The following is a 19941-nucleotide window of genomic DNA, read 5'->3' as shown; positions in this document are numbered from 1 at the left end:
AAAAGTTGCACATACTTGCATGTATGCCAGTTTTCAGTGAAATAAAGAGAAGGTGTGTGAATAACAAGAGGCTGCAGTGGGCTATCTTGCTACAAACACTTTAAGTATAATTGAAGATGATCCATGTTGATCATTCTAGTACATCTACTACTGCATTTAAAATGAAAGCATAGACATTACTGATGTCAGGCAAATAATCAGCAGTCAGATGGGGTGAAAAGGATATTTTGGCACTGTTTTGTTGTTTTACTGAACGGTGCATTATCCTTGTGATATAGTAATAGTTCAAAATCTAAAATCTGTGTAGACTGTACTGCCCGTCCACCCTCAGGGGCCCAGCAATGGCCCCAAGAAGAGCAAAAGAAAGCACATTTCAAATGGCTGTAACTCAAAGTCCGGTTAGTGTATCAAAGAGACAATATGAAGGACAACTGCTTATGCTATGTTTACTAAATAATGTTGGGCACAGTTTTCAGACATATATGGCAAGCTGGCATAAAGGTTATTTTAAAAGTGCTCGCAGTAAAATATCAAATTGCAACCTATCCCTCATATATATCATAAAGGTTTGCACAATTAACAAATTTAGATATCCAGTTGCCCATTAAAGATATTATTTATTTAACATTTACTGTTTCATTACTAAACGTTTTAAACTACATTACCCACATATCTCTGTCATTATATCAATGGAACAGGAAGCCTTGTGCTGTAGTTCATTGAAATGTGCAGACATGCTTAGGGTTAGGGTTGGGATCTCGGTAAAAGAGAAATTTCTCACAACATAGAGACACTTTCTAGTTACCTTAAGGTATAACTAACGTAATAATAACACCAAAACATACTTTGTAACATGAAGCGCCGTTTTATATGGGTTAAAAGATAGTCCAATCACAGCGAGTTCTGCGATAAAGTCACAGCCAATAACAACCCAGCTGAACAGATGCGTCACACTTACTTGCCCAATTATGGTAAATGATGACAGATCTCTTCCAGTTCCGGCTGCAGGGATAGATTCCTTAAATATTTAATATTTGGGCTGTTAAATATGAATTGTTTCTTATTAAATTATAAAACTCACATTTAAAAACAAAAAGACTCCTTTGTGTGGTTACCATCCAAAAACGTTGGATTCATATGATCATGACACAAATTTGCTTATTTGATTAGACTGATGCATACATTTGAAAGAGAAAGCAATGGCACAATGGCAGGGTAGTTTGCAGTTTTTTTAATTAAAGATAATTGCATGTACTAAAGTGCTACTAACATTTACAATGTATGTATAGTATATCCAGTATATTATATAACAAAATGTAACAAAAGCATAATGAATGCACACAATTTTTAAAACAAATTCCAATATTTAATGTCAAACTGTTTAAAGACAAATGTAGTGCCAAAACTAATCCACAACAGAATAAAAATCAGATAATTGTAAACAAAACATAAAATCCAGATACAGGGGCAATCTATTATAGTGACACATACAGTTATTTAAAAAAATCGCTGATGAAGTTATATTTTTACAAACCACAAGATGAGATTCAACTTTGTTATGTGAAAATATATTTGTTTCTTCCCTTTAAAGAACAAATAGGTGAAAACTTAAGCACAACATTTTACATTCTCAACTTTAATTCTATATCCTTGTGATTATTGGTCACTTTTATTGTAACTAAATGAAAGGAAACCTAAAATAGTTAATTATTATAAATGTCAGCAAGAAAATGCTTCTATAAAATACATTCACAGGTAGGCCTGTATTACAATTACATTAACCAGGTAGTCATTCAATGATAACATAGATGTAGTTATAGTGGATAAATAGTGACCACTGTAATCGAAGGTTTAATGAAGCTAAATGTAAGACATTAAGTCCATCTAAATGTAAAGGTAACAAACTCACAGAATAATGTCCAGTTGTCAAGTGTCATTTCTGTAATACTCTTTCAGCACCAAACAGAACTCCATGAATATTGCTTGTTTTAAAAGGTTTTCCTGAACACTCTCACTATCTTCAATTGTTCGGACAAACACCTGCTATATACACTTGCCGAAATATACATTTGACTATTGTCATGAAGTCGCTGCATGACTAGAACTAATGGATGTCAATGAATATGTCCTTTACCAAAACTTAAATAATGGTTCTGCATATATCAGAGATCATAAGAGTGGGACTCCACATAAAGACTTTCAGAAACTGTGACAGAAAAAAAGGGAGCACCTCGCTGGACACATCCTACGCATGCCCAAACTACACCACCCAAAAACAGTTATGAAGTGGACACCACTAGGAGGATGCAGGAGACAGGGAAGACCAAGGAAGACATGGAGACAGATGTTTCATGAAGACCAGAAGAATGTCAGTGTCCCATGGGAAGATGAGGAGAACTGGTCCACGGATCGAATACGTTGGAGGACACTTGTTGCCCAATGTGCCCAGCACAGGACTTGATGATGATGTTGTGAGTTTATCCATAACTGTGGGATATTTTTCTGTAAGGAGTATTGCATAATTAAATGTTAAATGCATTTATGTAACAAGCTCACTGATATGTGGTCATTTCTACGAAAACAAGTATGTCTTTAATAGCAAGCAATAATCATATAAACTTGTTTAAAAAAAAAAAACATGATTTACATGCAAGCGGGACAGTTATCAGCAGTGTAACTGATCTGATTACGACAAAATAATCGAGTATCTGATGTCATGTGACAAGTCAGATTAGCTTTTGCACTCTTGCAAACAGAGGAAGGTTATGAGTTGTGGAGAGACATCATGTATCATTGGAACATCAACAGACAGGGTCCAATTTGTAATAATTTTAATGAATACAATGCAATTAATATAAACTTTTCTGACAGTGTATGGGACATCCGACTACTTTCCAAGAAGGTGCGCAACTGATTTACAAATATGGAGATAAATATGTACAGGAATTGAGGCACTAGCCATTGACAGCACAAGAAGTAAAAGCTGCATGATTATGTACAAGTATTGTACGAATTTGACAACTTGTTAAATCTTGTGAATTATTAAGACTTTGAGACTATGTTTGTACTGATTGGGCTATGGGTTTTGTAAGAAAAGGTTTAAGAAACAACAAATAATAAATAAAATAAATAAAAATAAATAATAGATGAAATGTTTGATTTAGGGTTAAAACCAACACATACATACCATTGCGAATATTTGCCTTTGTAGCTTTTCGTCTCCCGTTTACTTCTCCTCAAACAATAATTAGCTGACTGAGTCCGAAAGGCCCTTTTGGTCTTTTCAGCTGAAAAAAAAAAGAGAAAAGAAAATATCATTATGTAAAATAAATTGGATTATTTAATGGAAAAATTACTGATTTACCTTACAAATATTTCTTGTTACATTATTTGGCATTAAAAGCATGATAAGTGTTGTGATTAATATGAATTTACAACAAATATCACTTTAAAACTACCAATACTGAGGTAAAAGCACGGACAGTTTTGTGGTTACTGTCCTTTTACCACACCTATCACAGTAAAACTAAGGTTACTGTGGTAAAAGCATGGTAAGTGTTGTGGTTACTGTGAATTTACAACGAATATCACATTAAAACTACAAATAATGTGGTAAAAGCATGGTAAGTGTTGTGGTTACTGTGCATTTACAACAAATATCACATTAAAACTACAAATAATGTGGTAAAAGCATGGTAAGTGTTGTGGTTACTGTGCATTTACAACAAATATCACATTAAAACTACAAATAATGTGGTAAAAGCATGGTAAGTGTTGTGTGCATTTACAACAAATATCACATTAAAACTACAAATAATGTGGTAAAAGCATGGTAAGTGTTGTGGTTAATATGCATTTACAAAAAATATCACATTAAAACTACAAATAATGTGGTAAAAGTGTGGTAAGTTTTGTGGTTACTGTCCTTTTACCACATCTATCACAGTAAAACTAAGGCTACTGTGGTAAAAGCAAGGTAAGTGTTGTTTTTACTGTGATTCTACTACAAATACCACTTTGGAACTAATTGTACTAACTTACTTTAAACCTAATATGAATATGATTAACTGATAGAAGGTCTAGGCCTGTAGCACGTCACGTGACAGATAGTGTTTAATCACCCTGTTTTGAATTAGAAAGCAATGAAACGCAAAGCCTCCGTGGAGATGACAGATAATGCAGTGACTGAACATGAGCTAATCTGATTCATTTCGACCATCAGAAAAGACAATATATCAAACATTATTAGGACAGTGTATTTTGCTACTCACCAACATCTGGCACACATGAACTGATGCCAAATATCGCGATGTGTTCGGAAGGAGACTTCTTCAACGCGATTTCCTACTGATAAAATTCGTGTAGTCGTTTATACTTTTTTTTTTTAAATCAATAAACAGCAAAGCAGTCCAGCGTCCCTGGCAATAAGACCGAAATAATAACATTAAAATAAATACATAAACATGATAAGATATCGTGAATAAATGTCGATTAAACAGCTGCCCGACTGGCAGAAATAATCGTGCATTACATTAGTAAACAAATAAATATATTAAATAAATAAATAAAAATGCTGATATCACGAAAATAACGAAATAAACGTGTCCGTATCACGAACCAGTAGATTAAATGACGTGACCATATCACGAACTGCCGTGAGACTGGGCTGTGTGGCACCTCAAAAGCGTGGGAAAAAATCCTAATTTATATTAAAATGAGTGTATAGGCCTACTGAGAAGTCTGTACATTACTCATATTATTGTTTTTATAAACTTTATTTAACCATCTGGAACGGAGAAAAAATGATACCACTTAGCGCCTCTAGTGGACTTTTCACCCGAAAAGTGCAGGGAAACGTACCTGGAGGTACGTATTTTAGGTTTTGCAAAAATGTAGGCAGAGTAACGTATTTCCCATGAGCCTGGGTTGCATGTACATTAATACATAGAGGCAGGAAGAAGTACTTTAGAAACCAGCCTTTTCTAATTATTGCAGAGATGGGGTTTGGGGCTGGGTCAGTGCGACTGTTTCTGGGGGACGAGTCTAAGGGAAGAACAGGAGACAAGGGTAAGGAGAATGCAGAAGACAAAAGGTAAGTAAAATAAAAAGTGAATCCCCAGAAACAGATTTCGAAACTTTCCCCTAATGGGATTCTTAGGGACTTTGTTTCCTTACTCAGGACATAATGAGGATACAAAATTATTTGAGTTTGCTTCTGTTGCAATTTGTTCAACCTTTTTTTCATAAAATGACTGGACTATGTTTGTGCTTATTTTTTTAAAAAAATCTCTCCCTTTCTTTTCCTGTTTAATTGACCCTGTTCAAAAATATGACAAATTTAAAATATGATTCCAATCATATTCAAAATTCTAAAAATCATCCAATTACCAACATTTAACTCTTTCTCGCCAGTATAAAAAAAATGTTGTTTTGGTAATTTTCACAATTTCATGGCACCCCAGAATATTTTGTTGTATGAATATCTGAACATACCAAAAGAAAGAACAAACCCTGTGCTTTTAAAACATAAAACTAAAAAATAATGTTATTCTAGCTTCGTGCATCTTTTTTTTAATTAACACTTCGTGAGCTTAGAATTATACAGTTCTATCTCCGTTTAGGGTAGCTGCTAGTTCTGAGAAATTGAGCATCAAAGTTTTTACATCCCTCCTGTTTTGTGAGATGGAACCTTTTTATTTTATTAATAACTACTAAAAAAAAATTTTTTTTTTACAAAAATAACCCCACACAGGCATTAATAAACACCCAGTGGATAAGATTATGTCAAAAACTCAATTTCGACCAAAAGTAGAGATAGAACCGTATAATTCTAAGCTCACGACTTGAATGTTGGCAAGTTTCATAAAAAGCAACATGAGCAAAAAGCGGAGAAAATCTCATTTTTATCAAAGACTAGCTGCTACATCTAGATCAGATTCATAATGATGATCAAAACACAGTAGATCGGGTCCATCAACAACCTACACCCAAAAAGCTTCATAGTCCTATACTGATCGCATTATGATATTGCTTGTTTCTGCTCTTCTTTGCCTGAGTTTTGATCTCCTATCCTCACATTAGCTAGAACATTTGTATAGCCTGCTGTAATGTACACAAGGCAAGGTACTGTATATGCGTGTATTAGACCTAATGTAGGCTATTGGGAGCAAACCACCCTGATGCTAAACCTTAAAAGCTTACTTCAAATATGATGTTTTCTTATTCGGTGAAGTTCGGTATCTTGCAACCATCTCTCGTCCTCTGCTCGTCCGTTTGAAAACTGCGCGCGCAGCGCTGCCGGCGATCAGCAACTGCCAGTAGCAAATAAAATTTTGGGGTGGCAACCGGGGTGGCCAATCGCATGTCAGGGGTGTCCAGTGCCACCCCGGACGCGATATTTTTTTTCACAGGATGGTAGGGGAAGACTCATGAATATTCATTAGGGAACTCATGCCTGATTGGTCTGAAGACCTACCCCCTAACCCCGCCCCTAAACCTACCCCTGACTGGGGGTCTGATGACCTACCCCTAACCCCGCCCCTAAACCTACCAGTCACTGGGGTTAAGACCAATCAGGGATGAGTTCCCTAATGAATATTCATGAGTCTTCCCCTACCATCCTGTGAAAAAAAATACCGCACCCCGGACCCCCCTCTGGCTCCGCCACTGCCTGCCGTCCAGCCCACTGTATATAAATCAAACGACAACGCATCGCGAGAAAAACGCGAAATACACTAGGCTTGTTTGAGATGAGCAAAATCTGCGCAGAACCGATCACCGGTGATCAGCGCGTAATGCATGCCGGTTAAAAATGTGTCCGAGCAGGGGCGCTGCTAAGGATTTTGGGCCCCATGAAAAGAATCTTGACAGGGCCCCCAACACAGCTGAGACTTTTTTCATATTAATTTACATAAAATCATGCGCTTTTATGGTATTTTGACTATCATTCTCATATATTTAAGTCAATCAGAAAATTGAACTCCATGTCCTCACCCGTAATTTGTCCTCTGTAATACAAAGCCGTGCACCCGCTGCACCCTGTCGAAACGTGCTAACTTGTCGAAAAATGCTACCGTAGAGACCTGGGGCCTCATGTACATGTAGTCTGGCTGGGGAGATTGTAGGAATTGATAAGAAAAGTAGAACGGAAAGAGAAACGGGTAGTGTAAATAAGCAATCAATTTTTATAAGAGGAACAGATGGAAAAGAAATAATTGATATTGTCAGATCATTTAAAAATAAGAAGTCAACTGACTGGAATGACATGGATATGTCTGTAGTAAAACATATTATCGAGTGTGTTGAGAAACCCCTGGTACATATATGCAATTTGTCTCTTCAAAATGGTATATTTCCTAAAAAAAATTAAAATAGCTAAAGTTATACCCATATATAAAACTGGAGATAGAAATACCTTTTCAAACTATAAGCCCGTTTCTTTGCTTTCACAATTTTCCAAAAATATTGGAAAATTTATTTTACATAAGATTAAATGATTTTGTTATAAAATACGATATACTAAGCAAGCAACAATATGGGTTTAGAATTAATAGAACAACCTCACATGCATTAATAGATTTTGTGGAAAAAATATCTAACGCAATAGAAAATAAACAATGCACAGTTGGGGTATTTTTAGATCTTAAAAAAGCATTTGACACTGTCGAACATGACATATTACTAGAGAAACTGAAAAAATATGGAGTAAGAGGGGTAGCTCACTCTTGGATAAGTAATTACTTAGAGAAAAGGCATCAATATGTCAAAATAGATAATTGCAAGTCACAATTGGTGCAGGTAACATGTGGGGTTCCCCAAGGCTCTGTGCTGGGCCCATTGCTTTTTCTGTTATACATTAATGATATATGTGAGGTTTCCAAAGTATTAAAATTATATTATTTGCAGATGATACAAACTTATTTTGTTTTGGTGACAATCTGAAACAACTTCTGGATACAATGGAAAAAGAAATGGTACTGCTAAAAAATTGGTTTGATTCGAATAAACTAACATTAAATATAAGGAAAACAAAATTTATTGTATTTGGTAATCGTTTATCGAATACAATAGGAAAATTAATGATTAATGAAGTTGAAATAGAAAGGGTGTCAGCTATTACATTTCTTGGAGTGATTATAGACAATTTAAATTGGAAGCCCCATATATCTGAACAAGATATCAATTCAATCGCAATATTGTATATAGTTAAAGATCTCTTAAATGAAAAATCATTATATACTTTGTATTGTTCCCTTGTGCTTCCATACATTACTTATTGTGTGGAAGTATGGGGAAATACATATAAAACAAACACTGACCCAATATTTATCCTTCAAAAGAGAGCCATACGAATAGTAAAGAAAACCACCAATAGGGAGCCAACAAACTCCCTTTTTATTGAATTAAAGGCTTTAAAGTTTAAAGAATTAGTAGAACTTAAAACATGACAAATCATGTACAAAGCAAAAAAACATCAATTGCCAGAAAGTATCCAAGGGTTGTTCACAGAAAGAGAATGCCAACATGACTTAAGGGGAACTTGTATATTCAAAAAGAACCAAGTGAGGACCAATGCAAAATACCATTGTATTTCAGTTAAAGGTGTAAATCTATGGAACAGCTGTGATGAGGAATTAAAAAAACGTGGGACACTTAGCAAGTTAAAGAAATTATTTAAAAATAATGCAATGAAACTATATGAAACAATTTAAAGAGCGATAAATGAACAAACTGTTTTTGTTGTATTTTGGATGGTGCAACTGTATTTATAGGAAATAAAAAAATTGTATTCTGTTTAGATTTGTTTGTCAAGATTATAATGATAATTACTTTTATTTTTTATATATGAGAGGTTTTCAAAAAAGGGTATAAGCAAGAGCTTCAGCCTACACCTGTTTCAGACTGTTGTAAATATGCTGCTGTTTGTCAGCTCAAATGTGTTGAGACTAAGTTTTTTGTCTGAAACTATCTATCTACAAAGCGTCCTTTCTTTTACTGTCTATGCAAAGCGTGCGTACGCCATAGCTGTCAACATTGAAAATAAGGGAGATTTCCCGGAATCCATCCCCAAAATAAGCGATTTTTTTTACACGATTCTTAACCACAAACTTTAAAAATAAAGCACTAATCATTAAAAGTCTAAAGAGTTTATAACTAGCCTACATATGTGTGAGAGAAAGAGAATGTGTGTGTATGAGACTGAGAGAAAGAGACTGTGTCATTTAAAAAAAATTATCATAGAGAATGTTTAAATACTAATATCAGCTTACGAGGGAAACGGAGGCGGAGGCTGAGTGCTGGAGATGATTCGGGAGAGGTCTGTGCACCTTTACCGATCAGAGCGCGCGCTGACACGGAGTAAAGTTTATAGCGTCCGCACGAGCGCGGCAAAAGTGACAAGTTCGGTGCGCAAGACCTCATTTCGCTTAGCGGCACCGCATCCGAGAATGAACGATTTCAAGCCGTATCTGTCCTAGCGTGTAACTTACGTCTCACACAATCAGAGCGTAAAATACGTTGCCTGAATACAATTTGGGCGGACTGAACCATTTTAAGATAATCGAGAGGGGGAGAGGGGCCCACGGACTTTTTGTGTTTCCTAAACAAATACATTTTTTGACACCAGGAAACAGCAAATAGAATAATTTAAAGTTAATTAGTTTTACTATAAAATATATTTTTTTAGCACCACAATTTTATTGGGGGCTTCTCTGGGCCCCCTCTTAGTCATGGGCCCCGAGAATCGTCATCGTTTACCCCCCCTTTACTGCGCCCCTGTGTCCGAGTGCGGTACGCCTTGCTCTGATGTCATGCTGACGTGTGTCAAAAAGCTCTCGCGAGCGCAAGGCGCACGTGTCGGATTCTGCAGTCGCGCGCAGTTGCTCTCCACCGACTGCGCTGATCAAAAGCATGATGGGAAACGACTTGCTGACGACACAGCTTAATTTTGATTGGTTTAAACAACCGCGATGTATTGTTCTCTTTTAAAATGTTTGATTTTAAAACTCGGATATCATGTTTTACGTGTATGTACTCTCGGACAGTGCGATCTCTATGAGTTATGCAAGGTCATTTTATTATTTAAAAAAACACACACAAAAAAAAACATCCATGTCACAGCCTATGTCTGTATTAAAGAAAAAATGATTGATAAACACTTATTTGGAATGGAATTAAATAAAAAAGTACTTGTTATTGTCTTGTTCATTATATTAATTTTCATATAAAGGCAACAGAACTTAAATTACATCCAGTTTATTAGCAACACTGTGCACGAGCGTGAATCCCGTGAATCCCGCGATATCCATCATTGATCTCGCAGGTGTCAGATCCACTGCGAGAAGCGAGAACTGTCCGGCTTGCCTGCACTTTTTTCACTCCTCCTCTCACTGCAGCCGCCTACTCTCGACTAAATTTCAGGCGAGGCAAGGCGCATCTCAAACAAGCCTACTAATTACACCTACAACCTCGCGAGAAACACCAAACACTCGATCGGGCTCATTTGCTGACATAAAAAAACATCTGATTCCGCTAGAAGGCGCTTGTCGGCTCAACACACGGATTCCTCCACTGAAAAAGCCTATTATTAAATATTAAATAAAATTGAATACTATTTTAGATTAAAATTTTTACATTAAAATATATTATTAGGCTATTATGAAAACGAAAGCTAACAGAGAGCTTGAATAGATTAATACTGCTGTCGAAATTGTAGCCTAGGCTATTTGCAAACTCATCCACAGTCTTTAAGGTGTTTATATTAGAATTTGACTGTCTTTTCTCTTATCTGAAAATGCTAAAAACATTAACATAGCCCACTGTTTAAAATAGTAGGATGTCATTTTCGGATCACCTGTTACCAATTAATGTAACACTTTGTTTTGTACTATTGTGTGGTATGCTATGTGTTTTTTTTATTCTATTTGTAGAACATTAACAGAAAGGCATTAATAACTGAACGTTTTACAAACAAGACTGAGCTTACATTCAATCACCACATCACAATATACATAGCCTACCATTCCCAACAGTAGTTAAAGACTAAGTAAGCTAAAGACAAAGTAAAGAGAAAGAGAAAAAAAGGAAAAGAAAGTAGGGGAGTAGGAAGTTTTTCAAATTTTAAAACCAAATACACTGCTTTTGGGACTTTTCATCCCTCTTAATGTCTCCAAACATATATTAGAAATTCCTCCTTAAAAAACAATAATTGTGGATGAATGTTTGTTACTTGTTCTGTGTTCATAAAAAAAAAAAAAAAAATTGCTAGCGCTGGATAAAGGCGTCCGCTAAATGACTCAGATGTAAATTGAGCCCCGCCCCTTTTAGCACCCTGTTTATTGCTACACCACAGTGCCGCTTTGCAAAGATCTCGCGAGATGCCTCGCGAACACAGCAACAAGACAACCAAAATAAAGTGAGCACAACAAACCTGGAGAGCATGATGGCGGCGTCGCTGCTGCGCCGGGATAAGAGATCCACCGCCGCCCACCTAAAGGCAGACCTCCAGCGGGCCGACAACAGCTCGGGGCTGCGGCAGCTGCGGGAGCTGCTGGACACAGTGCTGGACCCGGAGCGCGGCTCGGACCCGGACCCGGAGGGGCTGGACTGGTGTAAATGGCTGCTGGCCGGAGGGGACGCTTTCGACGAGTTCTGCCGGACCGTCCGATCCTACGATAACGCCACCCTCTGTGGGCTGGTGTGGACCGCCAACTTCGTAGCCTACCGTTGCCGGACTTGCGGCATCTCTCCGTGCATGTCGTTGTGTGCGGAGTGCTTCAATAACAGCGATCACACGGGCCATGATTTTAACATGTTCCGGAGTCAGGCCGGCGGGGCCTGTGACTGCGGGGACGGGAACGTGATGAAAGAGAGCGGGTCAGTATCCACTCTGAGCGGACATCTGACTGACTGACTCACAGGGGCTGTGTCTCAAACCCTTGACAGTGAGCTGAGTCTGACTACACGGACAGCTTTATAGGGGTGGCATAGCATGGGCGCATCCCGAGTCAGATTTGGATATCATATCATAGGCGGTAGGCAACCAAAGTCAGCAGCGTTTTTGGGGATCATAGTGTCATTGCGATCTGCCTATCTTGCCATTATTGTTGTTGTTATTATTATTATTAGGCATCATAACATATGCGTGTCCCATATCAGCAGCAGAATTTGAGGGAGCATAATTTTAATTACGTGAGATTGTTGGGAATTTTTAAATGTGCAGTATTTTTGGACATTGAACGTTCAAGCTGTCTACCTGGTCTTTATTTCATTGGCGTGCTGGTTCAGCTGCATGTTGGGCATCATAGGAGAGTTCTGAATGAGCAGGCATTTTGGCCCTCTCAGTATTAATCCTAGTGAGCTGCCTATACCTAGATATCATAATATAGGTGCATCCCGAGTTGTCAGATGTTTTGGGCATCATATTATAGGCGCAATCAAAATTAGAAGCATTTTTGGGATAAGTCTCTTGCAGTTTCCCTAAGCCACGTTTATAAAAGCTACTTAAATGTCCTAATTAAACTAAGGCCTGTCTGTGAAACAGGCCTATAACTAATAAATGAAGATTAATAAAAACTATGTAAAAAAAAAACGGAATGCAAAGTATTAACAAATGCTATAATTCTACATCAATGATACAAAAAACCCAGGCATGTCTAAAGTCAGCAGCCAAATTGTACTGATCATACTCTTCACAGTTAGCTTGCTGACCACCTAGACAACAATTGAATTTGGATATCATCTTACAAATTAAATTAGTTCTGAATGAATCTGGAGAATTTCTGGCTATCACAAGCCACTTTTCCACCGTCGGGCCAAACCGTTTGAATTTGTAATCGTGCCGCACCGCACCAAGCTACAAATACAACTGGAACTGTTCCTGTTCTTTGAACCGTTCGGCTTGACGGTGGAAAAGGAGCTATAGTCTCAAACCTTGTAAACTGTCTTCTATAGTCATAATCAGCAAAAAATTTGGACCTCATAACATTGTTATAACATCAACAACTTGTTGATCACATTATAGGTGCGTTCTGTTTTAGCAGCATGTCGCCATCATAGGAGTCCCCCGAATAAGCAGGATTTTTGGGCATCATAGTATCATACCTAGTGACTATACTTAGACAACATTTTTGGGAATCATATAGGCAGATCTGGAAATTTTATTAGGCATCATTGTCTCAAATCTAGTAAGCTGCCTACATGGATACCATAATTGGTACAATCCTATAAGATTGTTACAAATCACACTCTACGACATCTGATAAACTTTGGTATGACATGTATGTAGACTGAGCGATGAAGACGCCTATTGAATAAAACATCATCAGCATGCTATCTTTGGTCGCCGTGACAACGTCTTTGAACCTCTCTCACTGTACGACGGAGGACCACCATTTAGAAGCCATGACAACAGAAATCACCTGGATTGGTCATATTTCGTCTAGGACAGTCCAAAATCATACAATGAATACCGGGCGTTAGGGAGACATCCAAAACGTTGGTGTTGGTGTGCCTCTAGGAATAGGATTGGGAAACACTGCCCTACGGCATTGTGTCACTGACACATCTGCAATCAGCAGCATTTTGGGCCATCATAGCCTCCAACGTAGTTCACTGATTGGGGCATCACATCATATGCATCCTGAATCAAACTGGCTGCCATAGTTATTGAGCATCAAATCATCTGGATAATTTTTGTCATGATATTTATAGGGGTGTTTTTGTTCGGCATTATTTTTGGGCACTGTAGGCTATTTCCAAATTAGCAGCAGTTTTGAGTCCCAGCATTACCTGTGCTGTTCTGAATCAGCAGTATTTTGGGCAAAACACCCTCAAAGCTAGTGAACCTGGCATCATATAATAGGTGTGTTCCTTGTCAGAAACATTTTTGAACATCACACAGCAGCGGTTTTGGGCACCATGGGCATGCTCCAAATCATCAAAAGTTTTGGGTGTCAAAGATGTGACCGGAATTGCCAGATTATACACTGGAAAAAAAAAACATGTAATTTTTGTTTGCACTTAATTTCGATGGTCCTCTTTAGACATTCTACTGATACCGAGTAACTTTTCAACTACATGTCAACCAACTCATTGGAGTATTAGTAGATTGTTAGACTGTTAGGTGTTAGGGTTCATGTTAGTAGAGTAAGTTGACATGTAATTGCAAAGTTATTTTTTGTCAGTAGAATATCTGTTGGGGAGCATCACTATAAAGTATTAGCCGATATTAATCAGACAATACTCTACTAATACTCTACTGACTGGTAGTTGACATGTAGTTGCAAAATTACTTACAGTTAATAGCATGTCTAAAGTGGACCATTGAAATAAAGTGTAACCTAATATTTACTTTAAAATAATTTTCACTCAGAAATTGCTTGTACATTTCACAAATAATTACAAAGAAATGACAAGTAGAACATTGAATTAAACATGAAATTCAAGTAGAAAGACTAAAATAATAGTATTTCCTTGTAAAACGCACTCCAATAGTCTGTTTCATTTACAGTTACTCTGTAGGCCGTTCCGAATCAACACATTTTTGGGTCATGTTACGCGTATACATTCTTGTCGTTATTTTACTGGTTACTAGTAAAACTGGTAAAAGTACTTTCCATTAAAATGTTTTGAGTATAAGCGATTCTGCTGGTTTCAGGCACAGCTGTGCAGTGATTGATACACGTGCACTAACACAAGGGCTGGTGTGTGTCCCCGGCTGTCAGTGTGGATTGGGCGGTGGCACTTGATCACTGCCTTACAGAGAGTGCCACAGACTGGGTTATTTTTAACTCCCCCAACAGGGTCAGTGACAGGTCTCTTCCCTTCCTTCTCTCACACTGCACAGGGCCTTCACTTCAACAGTTCAATATGTACAGATTCAGATATGGGACTGTGTGTGACTGCTGTCAGCTGGAGCTCAAAAGATTCTCTGTATTTGATCAGGAAAGGGTGTAATTATCATGAAGTGTTCCGCTCTGCAGGAATGAGGTTATAGGTTTACTGTGAAGAGACACTTTTGCTTTTGCTCTGGAGACTGACGTCACACTACTCGCATGTTCTTTCTTATTCATAGTGACGGTACACTGAACTTAATTATCTGACCTCTTATTTAAAGAAGAAATTCATGGCCTTTTTAGTCCTGTTCACTGCCAAGTTTAGAGATGATGTTCACTATCTATGTGAGTCTCATTATCTCAGTAATATGTGAGATTATATGTGCTGTAAATGCTGAGACAACACTGTAGACAGACAAGGTGAATAACTCATTCAGTGTCCTGCTACATGTTGCATGACTTGGGGGGGGGGGAAAAATCAGATTAAAATTAAAATGCTTAGACTTGGTTTCATATCAAAGTTTGAGATTATTTGATGGGAGGTGCACACTACAAATCATTTTTAGTCTAAATTACAATTTACAATATTTTTTTGTCTTCATTTAAATACGGGATGCACGATATATGGGCCACCATATCGGTATCGGTCGACGCGGTCATTTTTTAATGTTATCGCTATCGGTCCGATAAGAAAATTTGGCCGATATATTAAAGCCAATAAATAATGTATTATTTCCTTCAACTGAAACGCTTCAGATGCGCACTGTTCTCCATGATGTTTTTGAATGGCTTGAAATATGATTGGAATCCCTGTCATATAGGCTACATAAAATTATGTAATTATAATAATGTTCTTGGGACATGATTTTTAATTGTGAGACTTTTGTTTTTGTTACCCTCAGAAATTATATAAAAATTTTTATTTAGATTTATTGGCCAGTATATCAGTTATCGGCTTATATATATATATATATATATATATATATATATATATATATATATATATATAATTATCGTTATCGGCCAAAATGTATATCGGTGCATCCCTAATTTAAATTACATTTTACTTTTTTGATAGGCTGTTTATTCTCGGATTTACTTCAAAATATGAAAAAAAAAACAACAAAAAAAACAGATTTGTCTTAATTTTCATGTGACTTTAATAGCCAGTTTTTTTGTGAGGAGAAATACACTTCCCATAATCCAGAACAGAAATCCACCAATCAGAATCACTGTTTTCACGGAAAAGGCAATCACAGCAACCATTGAGTCCCATGAGGCATCAAGTCTTTCTTTCTACACTCCCAGTCTACTCGCATATTTCTATACTGAAGTAAAATCTTAAAATAAAGAGTTTTGTGCTTTAAAACTGTTTAAGTAACTTAAAGTTGGCATTGAATATTTGTATAGTTCATTTCAAAATAAAATGACTTAAATGCATTTTTGTCCCCCCCACCCCTGATTCTTATTGATGTGATTTCCCTCTGCCCTGCTTGGTTTTTCATGGCTTTGTACTCCTTACTGAAGATTTAGATTTTTTTATATATGGGGGAAATTAATTGAAAACCACTGATAAAGTTGGTGGTCACTGTTCTATGGTGATCTGGATCAACTAGTGTTCCAGCACTTATTTTATGCCTACACCACCACCACCATGATGTTAGCGACAGCCTTGAAGACTTGCATATTGTAGTTGCTTGTAGTGCATCAATCTGTTGACCTTTACAAAAAAAAAAGTCTGTAATGTTAGACATTTTTATTGATTACAATGAAAACAGGATTTTTTTTGTATAGTAAACAGCAAATGACTCTGCTTACATGTTCAATTCTAATTCTCATGCTCTTGTGTGACAGGTTTTGTAGTAGGCATCGGTTAAAAACGGGAGAGAACGTGCCATCAGTCCCTTGGGATCTGCTGCTCATGTCTGAAATGGTGCTGCCGCGGTTTATCATCACTATCATTCAGTACCTGAGAGACGGCTACACTGAACCAGGTGAGGACATCACATCACACCTCAATGCCCTTGTGCTGTTGTAACTTCTTTAAAGACCCCATAAAATGGCTTCCCAGGCACACAAGATTGTTCAGCTAAAGGCTATTCTGTTATTTTATGGGAATACACTACATGGCCACAAAGCTATGAAATAAAAGCCACAGTTTAATTTCATGGGGCTTTCAGTGTTTAGTTTGGAGCTGTTTCAGTAGATTCAGCTCCTAAACTGACCAGACATATTGTGAAGCAACAAATAAGAAAATCTGCAATAATAAAATAATGCATTAGTCAACAGCTTTCTCTGTGCTTTTGCTTAATATCAGTCCCATGTGTATGGCATGCACTGTCTGAGCCTGCTAATCGTGCCCGCTGGGCTCACATATGCTGCTTCATTCTGTCTCACACAAACATCTTATCATGTGCTTGCAGAGTCGGCCGCTGACCGAGATCTGCAGAAGGTTCTGCAGCAGTTGGAGCCGCACATATCGTTCTTAGAAGAGCTCACCAAGATGGGCGGGGCCATGCGCACCGTTCTCACCAAGATCTTAACCAATCAGCAGACCTTTAAAGATCTGAGCATGGGTGAGTATGAAATGTGAATGTAATATTGACTGTAGTTGAGCAATTGAAGTTGTTATTATATGTATCGATCAACAAAGTTCTGTTTCCAGTCATTTGTTGTATCATTTTCCCGAGGTCTACATATAACGTTTTTTTTTTTCTCCAAGCTTGTCCTTGTTTATTTATTTGACCATTTTCCACCCTCTCTCTGACCCTTGAATTAAAAATGCTGTTTTTGCTGCTGTGACTTTAAGACCTATATATGGGCAAATAACCTTTGTTATGATTGGCTTCTTCGAATGTGAGATAACTAACTTGTAACTTGTGGGTTTTCTGTCCTATCAAAATACTTTTTGACTGCCCATCCTTCAATAATGTGCCACTGCAAAGGATCAGGGATCTTAAACTTATCAGGGAAATAAACTTCAGCTACTTGTTTTTAACACAAGAAGCCATAAACGCCACAATATTCTGCAACTTTCCCTTAATTAACTCGTACAGTTAGAATCTGGAGTAGTATTCTGCTGTTAGGATAATAGCGTCTTCACCTCATCTTTAGAAGTTGACATTGAATATGAAATAACTTTTCTAAATGCATGATATAGATGTTATTGTGAATCATTTAGTACTCTTAAACTCGCTCCTGCAAGCTCACATTCATTTGCTTCCACTTTTGAGTGCAATTCCCACATCTCGACATCCAATGAACAACCAATGCATAGTACCAACTCACCTCCCAACATTTTGTTTTCTGTTTTGATAAACGGTTACCCGTGGCTGTACATCACAATAAGGAAGAAAAACTCTCTCATCATGACTTTACAAATGAAGGTTCTTTATTTGCATCTAGTCACTTTTGTACCGTCCTGTCAAACCGCTCTCATTGCTTAACCGTGCCGATCCGGCCCGGCCGGGACTGTTATGGTTTCATTTTTCACTGTGGGGCTGATAAGGAGCTCTTTGGAATGTAATATGAATGCGTTAGTCGTTGTATTGGTAATGTAAGAGTTTACAAACAGTATGAGATGTAAATGGCGATCATGATATGGAGCATGATCAGATTTTCTTTCATTTTATTACTAACTTGCATTAACTTCACTCAAATAGCACGCTTGGCCAGCTACACATAAACTGGCAGACAGGCAACAGACAAGTGACCAATCCTGAGTGGCGACGTCACTGAACACATTCTACCAGCACGGTTAGCCAATTTCCGGGCCGCAAACGGGTCATAATCGTGCCGTGCCGCACCAAGCTCAAGGGGAAATATAGCGGCTTATGGTTCCATGAAGAACCTTTAACATCCATGTAACCTTTCCATTCCACAAGAACTGTTTGCTGAAAGCTTCTTTGAGGAACCCAAAGAATTGTTCTTCTATGGCATCACTGTGAAAACCCCTTTTAGAACCTTTATTTTTAAAAATGTATCCTATACCCTACTTCCTCATTATTTATGTTTTATATTTATTCGTTTTGGTTTTTGATTTCATTAATCAAATTTTTAATCAAGCTGTAATTGTAGCTATTAGCTTCCATAATCGGCTTTTTGGACAGAGGAAGAATTTTTGTTGTTGTTCTTTTTCACACTTGATATGACCCATTTAAAATTGACTAAAAGGGAGTTTAAAATGATTTGGGACTGTGTTCACACATCTATATCACCCCACACCCACAGGTCAAGAGGAGAATGTTTTTGCAAAGAGGAACTATGAGAAGTATTTGTCAGCGCTGAAGAGTTCGGGTCTGGTGTCAGTGGAGGAGAAAGGAGCAGGAGGAGCTGGCGCTGGGACAGCAACGGACACTTCAGCAGGAGCGCTTAGTCTGCTGGGTAACACTGCTGTCTCTTCTGTGCTTTACCTGACTGGAGAGATGTGTTTTCATCCTCGTTTCTATGTTGGGTAGCGTAGGGTTGTCAAAAAGTACAGACTTTCAAATTGTAAAATTGAGACGCTTTGAGCGCTCTTGAGCGGAATCGTAAACGCCTCTGATTGGCTGTTGTGTTCACGCGCTCAACGGATATGTCTGTGATTGGCTACTATGATCAATGCATGTGAGCGTTTGAGTCCACACTGAAAGTGTTTTAAAGACAGGAGCGTTTGAAAGGACCGGTCCGCTGATAGAAGCCTGCTTTCAAACACTCCCGTGTGTATCTGTGCAAGTGCTCGGCGAAGAGCGTCATTGATGTATATTAACAACGTTTTTGAAGCGTTGATCATTGTAGCCAATCACAGACATATCCGATGAGCGCGTACAATGACCATTATTCAATGGTGTTTATGATTCCACTCTAAGTGTCACATTTTTAAAATTTCAGTACCGACTTCGTACCGAAGTCTGTACCTTTTGACAGCTCTAGAATAGCGTATTGATTTCTCTTGAATGCTATGGTAACAATTTAATATTTTGCTACATGTTTGTGCCAACTACTTTTTTATTTCAGGAGCTACCGCTGCTGCCAGTCTGGAGGACTCTAGCAAAGAGGTAGGCACACAGACTTCTGGGATAGATCAAATGTGACCCAGCAACCAGTCAGAACAAACACTGCAGGGTGT

General features: G+C 37.7%; 1 protein-coding gene and 1 long non-coding RNA gene across 7 annotated transcripts in view; one reads left to right on the top strand and one right to left on the bottom strand.

Annotated features, from left to right (window-relative positions):
- Nucleotides 1-1344: 1344 nt before the first annotated feature.
- On the bottom strand, nt 1345-4418 carry LOC143723151 (uncharacterized). The gene is made up of 3 exons (XR_013197053.1): nt 4272-4418; nt 3188-3287; nt 1345-2502 (listed from the first exon to the last, which is right to left on the bottom strand). It is a non-coding gene; the product is annotated as an uncharacterized LOC143723151 (long non-coding RNA).
- Nucleotides 4419-11367: 6949 nt separating this feature from the next.
- ubr3 (ubiquitin protein ligase E3 component n-recognin 3) overlaps nt 11368-19941 on the top strand; it is an 81718-nt gene continuing 73144 nt past the window's right edge. For 2 of the 6 annotated variants that reach the window (XR_013197052.1, XM_077215134.1), the window contains exons 1-5: nt 11369-11874; nt 16689-16828; nt 17258-17410; nt 19065-19217; nt 19830-19870. Coding sequence is in view for 5 of the 6 variants with exons in the window: in XM_077215134.1 (XP_077071249.1) it covers nt 11438-11874; nt 16689-16828; nt 17258-17410; nt 19065-19217; nt 19830-19870 (924 nt within the window). In the remaining variant the exon portion in view is untranslated. Of the gene's footprint in view, nt 11875-16688; nt 16829-17257; nt 17411-19064; nt 19218-19829; nt 19871-19941 lie in introns of all 6 variants that reach the window. The other 4 variants (XM_077215138.1, XM_077215135.1, XM_077215139.1 and 1 more) reach the window with 3 other exon arrangements.

This window comes from Siphateles boraxobius, unplaced genomic scaffold, assembly GCF_051911475.1.
Source record: "Siphateles boraxobius isolate OS27281-9 unplaced genomic scaffold, OSU_SipBor_1 7, whole genome shotgun sequence".
In the NCBI taxonomy this organism is placed as follows: Eukaryota; Metazoa; Chordata; class Actinopteri; order Cypriniformes; family Leuciscidae; genus Siphateles; species Siphateles boraxobius.
This window is presented reverse-complemented; position numbering and strand designations above follow the sequence as displayed.